At 45.1% G+C, this 12,838-nt stretch overlaps 1 protein-coding gene and 1 non-coding gene across 2 annotated transcripts in view; both read right to left on the bottom strand.

Moving 5' to 3' along the window:
* Positions 1 to 2,686: 2,686 nt before the first annotated feature.
* Positions 2,687 to 12,838, bottom strand: part of LOC135394409 (beta-1,3-galactosyltransferase 1-like) — a 46,699-nt gene continuing 36,547 nt past the window's right edge. Inside the window, exon 2 of the mRNA XM_064625138.1 lies at positions 2,687 to 7,251. Within this exon, the coding sequence (XP_064481208.1) occupies positions 6,188 to 7,251 (1,064 nt within the window). The 3' untranslated portion in view covers positions 2,687 to 6,187. The remainder of the gene's footprint in view (positions 7,252 to 12,838) is intronic.
* Positions 5,107 to 5,178, bottom strand: Trnas-gga (transfer RNA serine (anticodon GGA)). The gene has a single exon. It is a non-coding gene; the product is annotated as a tRNA-Ser (tRNA).

The following is a 12,838-nucleotide window of genomic DNA, read 5'->3' as shown; positions in this document are numbered from 1 at the left end:
CTTCAGCGCCTTATCCCTGAGAACCTGGCAGTAATATGCACTATTGATGGTGGTACCATTGGGCAGAAAATCAACATGAACAACGCCAGCCTTGTCCCAGAAAACCGTGGCCATGACCTTACCCGCAGACGGGGAGCTTCGGAACTTCTTGGGAGCTGGCGAGCGCGGATGCTTCCACTGTTTTGATGCGCGTTTAGACTCAGGAGTAAAATGGTGCACCCACGTTTCATCGCACGTGATGATCCGATCAAGGAACGGCTGGCCTTCAGTGTCGAAACGGTACCTTAGCTGTTGGGAGATTTCCAGTCTTCTCTGCCGGTCAAACACGGAGAGCTGCCTTCGGACCCAACGGGCACTAACTTCCCGAAACTGAAGGTGTTCATGAATGATAGTGTTCAACGTTTCCACAGAAAGGTCCGTCTATCGAGCCAGTTCGAGACATGTTATCCGTCGGTCCTTGAGGATCAGGCGCTCCACAAGTTGGATGTTCTCAGGAACTCTGACACTGGGCTCTGAGTCGCCCCGGCCGGGATCATCTTGCACTGATGTACGGCCGTCTCGGAACCGTTTGCACCACTCAAACGCTTTGCTGCGGCTAAGTGTATCGTGGCCACACTGAGCCTGAAGTCTTCTGTGAATTTCAGATGACTTTACGCCTTGATTCACGAGAAACTTCATGACAATTCGCTGTTCGATGTGCGCGCTCACCTCGTTGTCGGCCATCTTGTCCAGCACGTGTCTTCTGTTTTGCACAAACTCTGGACCACCACGTAGTGAACGCGGAGGCCTGTCGCGTGTGAAAATGATGAAAAAGAAGTAGCGCGAGCCATTTGTACACTCAGGATACAGAAAGTCCCGGTTTGACTTGAACACCCCTCGTAAAATCGCGTAGATACAGGCAAGCTGGTGAAGGAACTCCATAGTTATAATGACTGTGTTTTGTTCGCGTTGTCTCTGTTTTTGCCCACGCTCCTGCTTAGTCGCTACGAAACAGCACAAGGCCACCTAAGTGTTCATGGTATGCAGATGATCACAAACATAAGAAAATATGTCTGCAAGTTGGCGTGCATTTTATATTGTGTGCTGGTTACTTGAAGGATGGGAAATAGAGCGTTCTTAGACACACAGAGCAATGAGATGCTTGAACGACAGTAGCCGAGAAATGACGGGAAAATATTGCGCTACATTTATTTGGTTGCGCATCGCGTTACTTTCTGAAATTTATAGCTGCGCTAACATTGCGCTGACAGCGCTAGTCTGATACAATAATAATAATAATAATAATACCTTTATTAATGTGCCCAAGAACAGCCGAAGCCTTGGTGTTGGCGCACGCAGACAATACAGTATTTACAAATATATACACACACATATATATACATACATATACAGATTAGGCGAAACATAACATAACATATTCACGAAGAGGAACGTAACAGGAAGATATTCACACTGATACATACAGTACAGACTTAGATATATACAGTACATAGCACAAAAAGGGAAAAAAAACTGTACAACTTCACGTGTTACTGAGTGAACGCAAGAGGAGAGTTTTAAAAACGTTTGAATGGGAGTTAAAGATATCAACAGAAGGGTGAATTGGGCGTTTGTCATTTGTTGAATACGTACGATCGGATTTGCAGGCATGTGGTGGGAAGTACAATATATTCGTGTGTCGGGTTACGTTGACAGCAACGGCGATATGAAGCTGATGTAATAAAGATGGTGTATCGAGAAAACTGTGTAAGATCTTATAACAGAGCATAATATCATGAAAACGGCGTCGCGTTGAGAGTGGTAGGAGGTTAAGAAATGACATTATCTCACTATAGACATACATTCTGAAGTGAGGGCTTTTTCTCAAAAATGCGCTATGTACAATGTGTAGAAATTTCTTCTGGACAGATTCAATCCGTGACGAGTCAGTGCAGGAAAGGGAGTTCCACACTGGAGACGCGTATTCCAGTCGCGGCAAAAATTAAGGAACGGTACAGGTGGAAGAAATACAAAGTGTGTGGAAAAGATTTCGCATGTATATGTGAGCAAGCCAAGAATTTTGAGAGCTGAAGAGCGTACGTAAGAGACATGACCATGAAAACGCAGCTGGGAGTCGAAAACGACCTCCAAATCCTTCAGTACATCGACACGCTTGATGGCATCGGAACACATGTATGTATTGCATATAATGTTAGTTTTTCTTGAGTAAGTCACATGTTTCGTCTTCAATGGATTAATAGTCATCCCATTTTTAGAGCACCATTCAACCACAGAGGAAATGTCAGTTTGTAGCTTATGAACGTCATTTGGGTCGTGGATAACTTTAAATATCTTCACGTCATCGGCGTACTGAAGAACATGAGAATGAGGAATATGCCCAGCTAAGTCATTAATAAAGACATTGAAAAGGAGCGGCCCCGAAATTGAGCCTTGAGGAACACCTGAAGGGGGAAAGTAAGGAGAAGAAAAGGCACCGTGCACCTTTACGACACAGCATCTGTTACTCAGAAACGAAAGGAAGAAAGCAATGAGGGCGTTTCCGAGACCAGTCATATGAAGTTTGTGAAGTAAAATAGTATGGTCCATCATGTCAAATGCTTTTGAAATGTCGAAATAAATTGAATCTACTTGTCCTTGTGCTGAGACACAAGGAGCCACAACGGACATTAAATAATAATAATGATAATAAAATTGGATATTTTTTTTATTCCTTGTGAATCAAATCAAAATACAAAGCAGGTCCGCCTAAGCCGAATGGCTTGAATATTAATAATAATAATAATAATAATAATAATAACATTTATTCACCACTCTCGTGGATGGGAGTTGGGACAAAAAAGCCCAAAGGACTTGACAAAGGTCCCAGCCCCCCGGCAGCATCATAAACACATCAATAATAAACATGTTTACAAGCATATGTACAAGTCATAGGGTACAATCCAAAAAGAACAAAAAGACAGTCCGCAATTACACAAGCAATATAGCCCCAGTATGGTGTCATTCAGACATGCCCAAATGAGTTCATTGTTAATCAAGATTGAGATAGTAATGAAACAAATCCGCTTTCGGTAATAAGCATAGCTCGTTATTGCTATTGAGCAACTTAACTGTATTATATTGTAATGTTTGATGACCATATGATGTTCTAAACTGTGGTATCACGTAACATATTGGGTGACGATAATTGCACGTGTGGCTTTTATAATGTAGATCGATCACAGTTAGAAAATGTGTGAGCTTGTTTTTTACGGCTCTCGTATAAGTTAGTGAGAGTCTGTAGTTGTACAAGTTGTGGATTTTAATTCCTTTGTGCTTTTCAAATAGGCCCCTAGTTGTATGAGTACAATGTATATTCTCTGCGCAGTGCGCAGGAATTTATTCTGAAGCGTTAAAAGATTTCATAGAGATAAAACTCGAGGAGGTACCCAAACCAACAAACAGTGATTCAGGTGGGAGCCAATACATGCATAGTAAAACAATTCTAAAACGTCTGGCGGAAGAAAATATTTACACTTATTAATCGCACCTAAGGCCGAGCATACTTTCCCGCGAACATGATGAATGTGGGCATCCCACGATAACGTGTCAGACAGATAAACGCCCAGTATTTTGACTGTGTCAGTGATTTTAATGATAGCGTCGTTCAAACGTATGTCGATTGGTACTGACAGCCGGCTATTTCTGGGCCTTAATATGACCGCATTAGTTTTGCTTGGATTTAATTTAAGGCAATTTTTACTGGACCATTCTGCGAGTCTGTGCAACACTGCGTTTGCCTTTGCGGCTAGTTCCATAGTGTATTTTCCACTGATAAACATACTTGTATCGTCCGCATATAGAACGAACCTCGTGTCGGGACATATATTGACAATGTCATTCACATAGAGATTAAAAAGGAGTGGACCCAACAGGCTCCCTTGGGGTACGCCACACGTTACACGTTTTAATGATGATTTAGAGTCATTTACAACAATGCACTGTACCCTATTGCTGAGATAAGACTTAAGCAGGGACGAACTTAAGCCCCGGAACCCGAAGTACCAACATTTCTGGAGTAAGATAGCATGGTTTATACAATCAAAGGCCTTGGAAAAATCGACAAAAATGACCAAAGTAAGTAGTTTATTTTCAATGTTCTCTATTATCATCTCCTTCATCTTTAAAAGGGCCATTTCAGTGGATCGTGATTTACCAAAACCATATTGCGCAGGGTTCAAGACCCAGTGCCGATCAAGGAAGCAACTAATTCTAGTATAAATAACCTTTCCAAATACCTTGGGAAAAAACTGGCAATATAGAAATCGGATGGTAATAGGTAAAGATACCGGCAAAGATACCTTAGCTATTTGCATATTAGATGGGAAGACTCCCGCCGAAATGCACAGGTTAAAGATGTAGCATAGCATGGATGCTATATTAGCAGTCACGCGTTTAACAGGTGCGATTTGCATGGCAAATATGTCCGTACTGTTACTATTGTTCAGCGATTGAATGGAGCTGATTACCTCACTTTCATGAACAGGTGCAAAAAAGAACGTTTCAGGGCACCTGTAGGGTTCATAGCTGCGTGCTGATAACGAATTATCGTTCCCGAAAGGTCGATTCACAAAGTAGCTGTTGAAGCTTTCAACCATGTCTGTACCTCGTAACGTTCTACCCTCGTGTGATATACAATCAGTGGTACTTCTATCATTTTTCCGGTCCATTATTTTGTGAATAGTCTGCCACACATTTTTATGTGTGCAACTATAAAACTGCCTAGTAGAGTATACCTGCTTGGTTTTCTTAATCTCCGACGTCACGTAGTTTCTGAACCTCTTATAAGCGCTCAATTTTTCCTGGCTTTTGTCATTCAAGAATAGTCTGTACAATTTGTCCCGATGACGAATGACTTTAAGTAGAGGTCATCCATGACTTACGAAATTTTTATTTTGTTTTCTAGTAACTATGGGGAAACAAGCCTTATACATTTCACGTAATTTCTCGAAGAAACTGTTATATGCGTTTCGGGCTCTCTTATGTTGAAAACGCAGCCCCAATTAGTGTTTTCTATCGTATCGTGGAAACAATCGAGATTATCGAATGCAACAACTCAGGGAAAAGAGGTGCTGACGCCAGGAATCGAACCTGGGTCTTCTGATTTCCGGTCAGATATGCTAACCACTACACCACACCAGAACGCCGTTTCCCTTTAGCCGTTTCCCTTGAGAGGGGGGGGGGGGGAAGGAAGACCCAGGTTCGATTCCTGGCGTCAGTTTCCCTTAGTTGTTGCATTCGTTGATTTCTGGGCGTTTGAGGCTTACTTGTTTGTATCGTCCCTAATTGTGGTCTGCCTCCGCCAAATCTCGTTGTTTAAATCGAGATTATGTCCATTTATTAATCGGTATGTATGAGGCTCAACTTCTTTCAGCATGTAGTTATCATGTCATAAAAATACCGGTAGGTGATCGCCCAACAGTGTTTGTGTGGTCCCAGCCCTTAATGCGGCTGCTTCGGCATTTGTGATATAAACAAGTCCAGAAGTTAGATAACGTTATAACATTACATCATTAGTTAGATAACGGATATAACTTACAATCAATTTAGGGAATCTGTCGATTTTTGCACGAAAATGAATAGGCGAATTCGTGACATTACTTGCCTACCTTGCAGATACAATGAATTAAACGTACGAGTACATGCGGAAACGCGTTTTTGTTTTTTGACTTGCAACCAGTGATGCAAATTGAAAGGCTGAATTGGTAAGAAACTTGCCGGTCGGACTGTCATGTATTCGAACTTTCGTTTTCTTTCTTTCGGTTCTTTTACTTTCTTTTTCGTTCTTTTCGTTTTCTTTCCTTTTTTTCGTTTTCTTTCCATTTTTCGTTTTCTTCCCTTTTTTTCGTTTTCTTTCCATTTTTCGTTTTCTTCCCTTTTTTCGTTTTCTTTCCTTTTTTCGTTGTCTTTCTTTTTTTCGTTTTCTTTCTTTCTCTCGTTTTCCTTTTCTGAAAGGAATAGCAAGTCGGTCTATGCCTGACTAACCTTTCCTCATATTTTTTTCAATAAACATATCCCCCCCCCCCCCCATTCGAACGTTCACTACAATGTGCTACTTGGTTTGCTCAATCTGTTGCACAACGGACGCTGGGTTACGCGTCTTATTTTCCCCCAGGGAAATCCGATTAAGGACGTCGGGTACCTAAAATGGTCACACGACCCTCACTTGAGTTGTTGGTGGAACCATGTTTTTCCATGCTACTTCTCGCTCTTTGTCATTATAGAAATGGGCAAACATGACCTCTCCTTTTGCCACTCTTTGCGGCATCCCATTTAAGGTGTACTCGCGGTTAATCTCAACATGACCTACCTTCGCCAATTTAGCTAGTTCACCTGTTACATATGCGTCATCTACTGGTATAAAGGGTACAGAAAAAGATGCATTGTAGAGGGCGTCGAGCTTACTAACAGGCAGAAACATCGCAGAACCAGAACAATACGCGGGAAACCTGTTTTTGGGATACAGCTCCTTCGACAGGTACCATGGCGAATTAGGATCGCGTATCACGCCCATATTGTGCCATGTCAAACAATGAAAGTCACCTGTACGCTTCGAAAATGTATCGTTTAGGTAAGCGTCCAGGCGGTATACGTTAACAACGATATCGTCGTCAATTTTAACCACATGTTTCGCTCCTGGGCAGTTCTCTATAGTCCACTTGATGCCGTACACGAACTTGTAGGTTAGGTTGCGATAAGCGTCCACGTATGGTAAAATAACGACGTCACCGTGTTGCTTTGCCTCAGCGCTGATATTCCTGGTGAGTGTATAATCAGAAGTGAGCCCAGTTAAGAACACTAGGGTATTATTGTAGGTGGCACCAAGACGTTCTCTTAGTGTATTTCGATGGTGAAAGTGCGAAGGCGCGGTATGCACTAAAAATAATGTCCTTAAGCCTGATTTACATGCGTTTACCGTAGATGGCGCAGCTGCAAGTTCGTAAGTGATATTTTCGATTGGAAAGGGAAAGCTGCTTTTTTGTAACGCGGTTTCTCTGCCCAGCGGAGCAACTGGATATCTGGTGAACAGTTGGTTAGGCTCTTCTTCACTAGAAGAATGAAAAGCATGCAGCGTTTCGTTCCTAGCTGAAAAGTACTGCAGTGTCCAGTGGTGCAGATCGAAGGAAGTACAGAGGTAGATGATGTTGACACCAGTGAACAGGAACAAGAGCCAAAGTGCAGTCCTCCACGGGGAAGAATTCTTTTCATGGCAACCTTTAACAAATGACAAAGTTATTACAGTTAGTAGCAAATCGTAATCGAAGAGCACATAACATGCAACGTGATCCTAACCGAAATAATTTTGTGCCTCTGTGTTCACCGCCTCAACACCCTATAGTTTCCAAAATGGTCGACGGCCATGCACTGTACCTTATACCAAATATTGTATTTATTTATTAGCACGTACCCCTCCAATTATGTGGCTCCGCGTTCTTTGACTTAATACTGGACGTTGCCATGTAGACGCAAAAAGCAGGTATCGCATCGCAGTGTTGCATGCGTGTGCCGAAATGAATCGCAATATACGGCAGGTTGGTAGATTACTAGGGCACTGCCGAAACTTTCAGTCATGATGAAGCTGACGTACATAGAAAACATAACTTGTACGGCCGTGCTTATCTTTAAAAGTGCAAGAGAATTGCATCTAAAATCGATCGTGGCAGCAATGCCTTATGAAGTCGACCTAGGACGAACCATCCCCTCCAAACAACATGCCGCCATGTGAGCAGGCAGATCGATCGGAAGAAGAACGGCACAACGAGGACGGAGCTTCGTTGACCAAATATGTTGTGGCCGATCCGTGCGGTTCACATTCCACAACTAGAGACTTCACCTTTTCTATCTGACCAGCTTATCCCACCACGTTGTGCATTTGTTGCGCCATGCATTTTAAAGGGACTGTCGCATCCGTTCCGGTCGATTCCGAAACTAGAGCGCTGTCTTACTCCTCGTTCATCACCGACAATGACGCCGAAAATCCGAAGCGAATTAGTGGAGTAGTTTTGTGCAATTTGATGTAAGAGCAGACGCCGGATGTTGAGAGTACGGCGGAATTTCCTGTCTCAAAATCGGAGAAAGAGTCACACGGACAAGTCCAGAGCCGTATATTAAAAGGGAGTCTGGCCATTGGGAGGTGTCACAAAAAGAGGCTCGACCTGTCAATCACAGCTTCGCTCCTCTGATTGGTTTGCTTTTTACCAAGGGGGTCGTCATGACACCATACTGCCACCCAAAATGGCGACGAAAACAAACACAGTGAAGCGGGGATTTCGTGACAAAAAATTTTCACAGACTAACCTGATTTTACGCTGCAAATGTACATCCTAATATAAATTCCTCGGAAATCAGTTTCAACTTATGCTCATCCATCGATATCTAACTGAAAATAATACGTTTTGTCGCCGGTGTTAGGCCTAGTGAACACGGCGATCACAACGAAACCATAACAAAAACGGCGCTGTGCTGTACAATCTTATATTTAACAGCTGGGTTTGATGGATATAAACATTCCTGCCTCTTATATTCCAACTATTCATGTAGATTTGTTTAAAAATCATACCGACAACAGAACGTGTCCCAGCAGGTGGTTCTGCCGGCAGCGGTACAACGACGGAAGCAGACGACAATTCCCAAGGTGCCTTACGCTCCCTAGGTGGCGCTTATCAAATTTGCACCAACAATTCACTACTTTTGCAGATTGCGAGTGGTATCCATTTCAATCCCATCCAATCCACTTGTCACCCAAAATGGCGCTGCCCATGTTGGATAGGGGGAAAATAGTGAGGATAGGCTGATTGATAGCGCCCCATATTTCAAGACTTCATTGGTCGGAAAGCTGAAAAAGTGGGTGGAGCTTCAGGTATAGGCATGACCCATTAATGGCCAGACTCCCTTTTAATATACGGCTCTGGACAAGTCCAATCAGGTCCGCCCTTTTCGCGACTGGCGGGCTAGCGAGCGGGCGTCTGCGCAAGTCGAATCTATGGTCGGCTTGTGGAATGTCGGAATGCTGTTTCCGGGTTAGTGCAGACGGTGTTCGTACAGCTAGGGAGGTAACACCGTGTTCCACGCAACATGTTCGAGTCAGAACTCGCGCTCATAAGCGAAAATTGGCGTATTTACAGAGGATTTTCCACTTAGTATACTGCGATGCAATCGCGAAGCAGACGACCTCGGAGACAATCGTCTGCGCTCCGCTGCCATTGGTACGTCCGCCTACGTCACGATTAGGTTACTATCCCTGGGGCTTCCTCAGATGCAGAGGCAGCGCGCATCTTTAAAACTCGTTTAATATGTAAGCTGTGTTAGGAACAATAATTTGGTTAAGTAGACTGGGAAGCTTGCCAAAGATTACTGTATCGGTCTCGTACACAAGTTTCCGGATGCGACAGTGTCTTTAAAGGGACGGTCGCATCCAGAAACCTGTTGCGACACAAAGGAACGACAATCTTTAATGATCCTGCTAGGCACGGGCAGGAGGTGTGTCGTAAAAGAGTGACGATACCTATAGCAGCTTTGCTACATAGGCCCCCGCCTCAGCGGAACGGTCGTATGATGGTCGCAGCGATGAACTGTCCGGGTGGGGAAGCCCAATGAACGTGACGTGACGAGGTTACTGGTGGCGGTGATGCAGTCGAGGAAGGTTGGGCAGGCGAGCCTGAAGGCAGGGGGGGGGGGAAACTGGAGAAGTGTGCTCCGCGGGGTCTTCCAGAACGGCATGCTTGAGCCGGTCAAGAGAAATGGTGTCGGAGGCGACCATCAATGTCTACGGTGAAGTGTCTACGGTGAAGTGGCCAAGGTCTTGCTTTACGGTGGCGCGAGGAGAGAAGCGCGATAGGTAGGACCTCCATCCAAGGAGTGTGGGAGTGGGCTTTCAGAGCAGACATTGTGAGAACCGGTCAATGATGGTCAGAAGATAATGTTGACCCTGAGACGGTGGTAAGGGTCCCACAATGTCTACACTCTCACGAAAGCAACGGATAAGTTTACGTTTAGATCCAATCTTAGCGTTACTATGCCGGCGTTCACACGGGGCAACTTTTCCCAGCAACTCGAAGCAACTCAAACCAACGTCTTTCGAGCAATTTCGAGTCCGCGTTCACATGCAGCAACACGGTAGCTCCACCCACAAGCAACATTATGGCGACCGGAGAATGTGGGTTCGAATCGAACTGGTGGAATCTTTTTCTTTAGCTGCTGTTTATCAAATTTCAGTCAGTTTTATTGCCCCAATAGATCATTATTACCTTCCAGAAATGGCAACTGATATGTTTCCGTGAGGTTCGTAAAAAAAGAAAAAGTTATTTCTCAGCTGCACCTGCAGGATTTGAACCCATGAATCCACGAACGAAATCCACAACGCCATCGGGAGTCACGTGGCAATGCTCCCCTCGCTGATTGGCCGGTGCACGAGCAACTTCTCAAGTTTTCGGTCGGCGATCGATTCGCAGCAACTCTGAGCAACTCGAGTTGCTGGAGGTTACCGGCTGATAGCAACTGCAAAGTTGCTCATAGTTGCTGGAAAAAGTTGCCCCGTGTGAACGCTGCCTAAGCGTAAATTTCGACAAAATGGCTGACGCTGTATCCATCAAGCAGTGTTTTATTCCTAGTACCCGCAAACGCGCCGCTGTAAGCGTAAAGGGCGGAGTTTTATGCGTAAATGGCACGGGGAACATGATTTACTCTTATATTCTGACGCATAAGGTTTTGCCTTGATGGATGAACTGGGGCTTTGCGTCGCAATATGAGTCCTTTACACCTGTGGCAGCCTCATCTGCATCGCATCGGAACTCAGGCTCGCACTCGTTCCACGGCAGGTCCCCCAAGGTCGCCATTTTCCCATGTATTTGTTCCTATCCCGATGCGTGCAATGCCGGAGGCCGCCCTTAGATACCCCATTGTTACCAGACGTTGGCTTGCGTTTGATTGTAGCGCGCTAAAGATCCAGTTGAAGCACAATCCAAGCCAGGCCAAGTCACCGAAGGAGAAATGGACGACTGCGCCTGCGGCGCCTGGTGTACGACAGGTACGCTATGTGATGCACGCAGCGGTGCACTAGATCCTTCCGATCGCTCAACACGTTTAAAAACGGGACCAAAAGTGAAACACGACACAGAAAGTTGTTATACGTGTTTTATTTGGACATATAAAGACTAGATTCATTCGCAGAAACAACAAAACCATTTGCCGCTAAACTTAGCGCGCTGAAGTGATCCGGAACGGCAACAGTGGGGTATCTAGTGGCGGCCTTCTTCGTTGCACGCTTTTCCGAGGTGAGTTTGGGGGACCTGTTCCACGGGGATTTGAGATAGCGTTCTTTGTCACAACAGTAAAGCTGCTGCTTGTATCGGTCTCCTGCCTAGTCATTGCCTACAAGTGGTGACCCGAACGTCATATATATATATATATATATAAAGAGGGGGAAAAGCCATTAAAAAAATAAGTAAATGATGCTAGACGTGTTTGAAATTCAAACTTACAGATTAAAATGGCTTCTATGGCTGCACGTAGAGAAACAGATACTCATTGAACGATGCGACAGCACCAGAGGACACGTGTTTCGCCGTGTTTGCGGCTCGTCGGCCCTGGGTAGCTGCGCATCGTTAGGGATTGGCAAACCAGGGGTCACTCAGCGAGCGATATACACCTGGGAGGGCTACTGAGCACTCCTCAATGCCACAGTGCAAGCCAGTGAATTATAAAGAGGGGGAAAAGCCATTAAAAAATATATATATATATATTGACGCATGTTGTTCTTCATTTGTTATACGGGCCCATAGGTCGGCATTTTTCGAAATATTCATTCAACATCACATCATGTCCGGCCTAGCCCACAGCCCATAACATCACATCACCATCACAGCCCGTCACATCATAACCCATCATTCGAGATCACCATCACAGCTCATCACATCATAACCCATCATTCAACATCAACATCACAGCTCATCACATCATTACCCATCATTCAACATCAACATCACAGCTCATCACATCATTACCCATCATTCAACATCAACATCACAACTCATCACATTATTACCCATCATTCAACATCACAGCCCATCACATCATTACCCATCATTCGACATCACAGCCCATCATATCATAGATCTGAATTCAACTTCAGAACTCGTTCTGAGTTCAACTTCGTTGTGTATGATGGACTGGAATCTGAACTGCAGGGACCGGTTATGAGACTGAAGGCCTTGTATACTGCGCATGCTCGCGCTTCGACGACGACTTGGCTTCGGGGCTTCGGTGACCGTGCGTCCCGGCTCCTGGGCAGATGTCATCTTTTGGGTGGCGGCCGTTTACAGTGACGTTCGTAAATTAAACAGGTGTTGTGTTTGTGCTGTTGCAATGGTGGGCGGGGCTTGGCGGGGCGCCCGCCCACTTCCCGGAGCGAGCCTTGGCTGGGCGGGGTGGCGATAGGGTTGTACTGAAAGCTCGAATGCAAGGACCAGGTGCGTAGGGTGAGGATTGGCGAGTGGCGTGGCAGCTGGTATGCCGCTGTCCTCCTAGTTTGCGGGTTGTTGCGCAACGCGCCGATCGACTGCTGATATCGTTACATTAGAAAAGGCATCGCAGGTCTTGGCCTTGGTATCCGGTGGCTTTATGGTATCAACTTTCTTGGCACTGCACGGCTGCTCATAGAGCTGGCATATTTCCGTCTTCTACTACGTATGTGGAAGGTGGCGGTTGCGTGGAGAGAGGCGGCAGCGGTGATGAAACTGCTCGCTGGTGCTCGGTTGTCGGTTACGCTGCATCGGGGAATGACCGGGATCCCATGATGGGAAGG

This window comes from Ornithodoros turicata, chromosome 5, assembly GCF_037126465.1.
Source record: "Ornithodoros turicata isolate Travis chromosome 5, ASM3712646v1, whole genome shotgun sequence".
In the NCBI taxonomy this organism is placed as follows: domain Eukaryota; kingdom Metazoa; phylum Arthropoda; class Arachnida; order Ixodida; family Argasidae; genus Ornithodoros; species Ornithodoros turicata.
The sequence above is the reverse complement of the archived record's forward strand: the minus strand, read 5'-3'. Positions and strand labels throughout refer to the sequence as shown.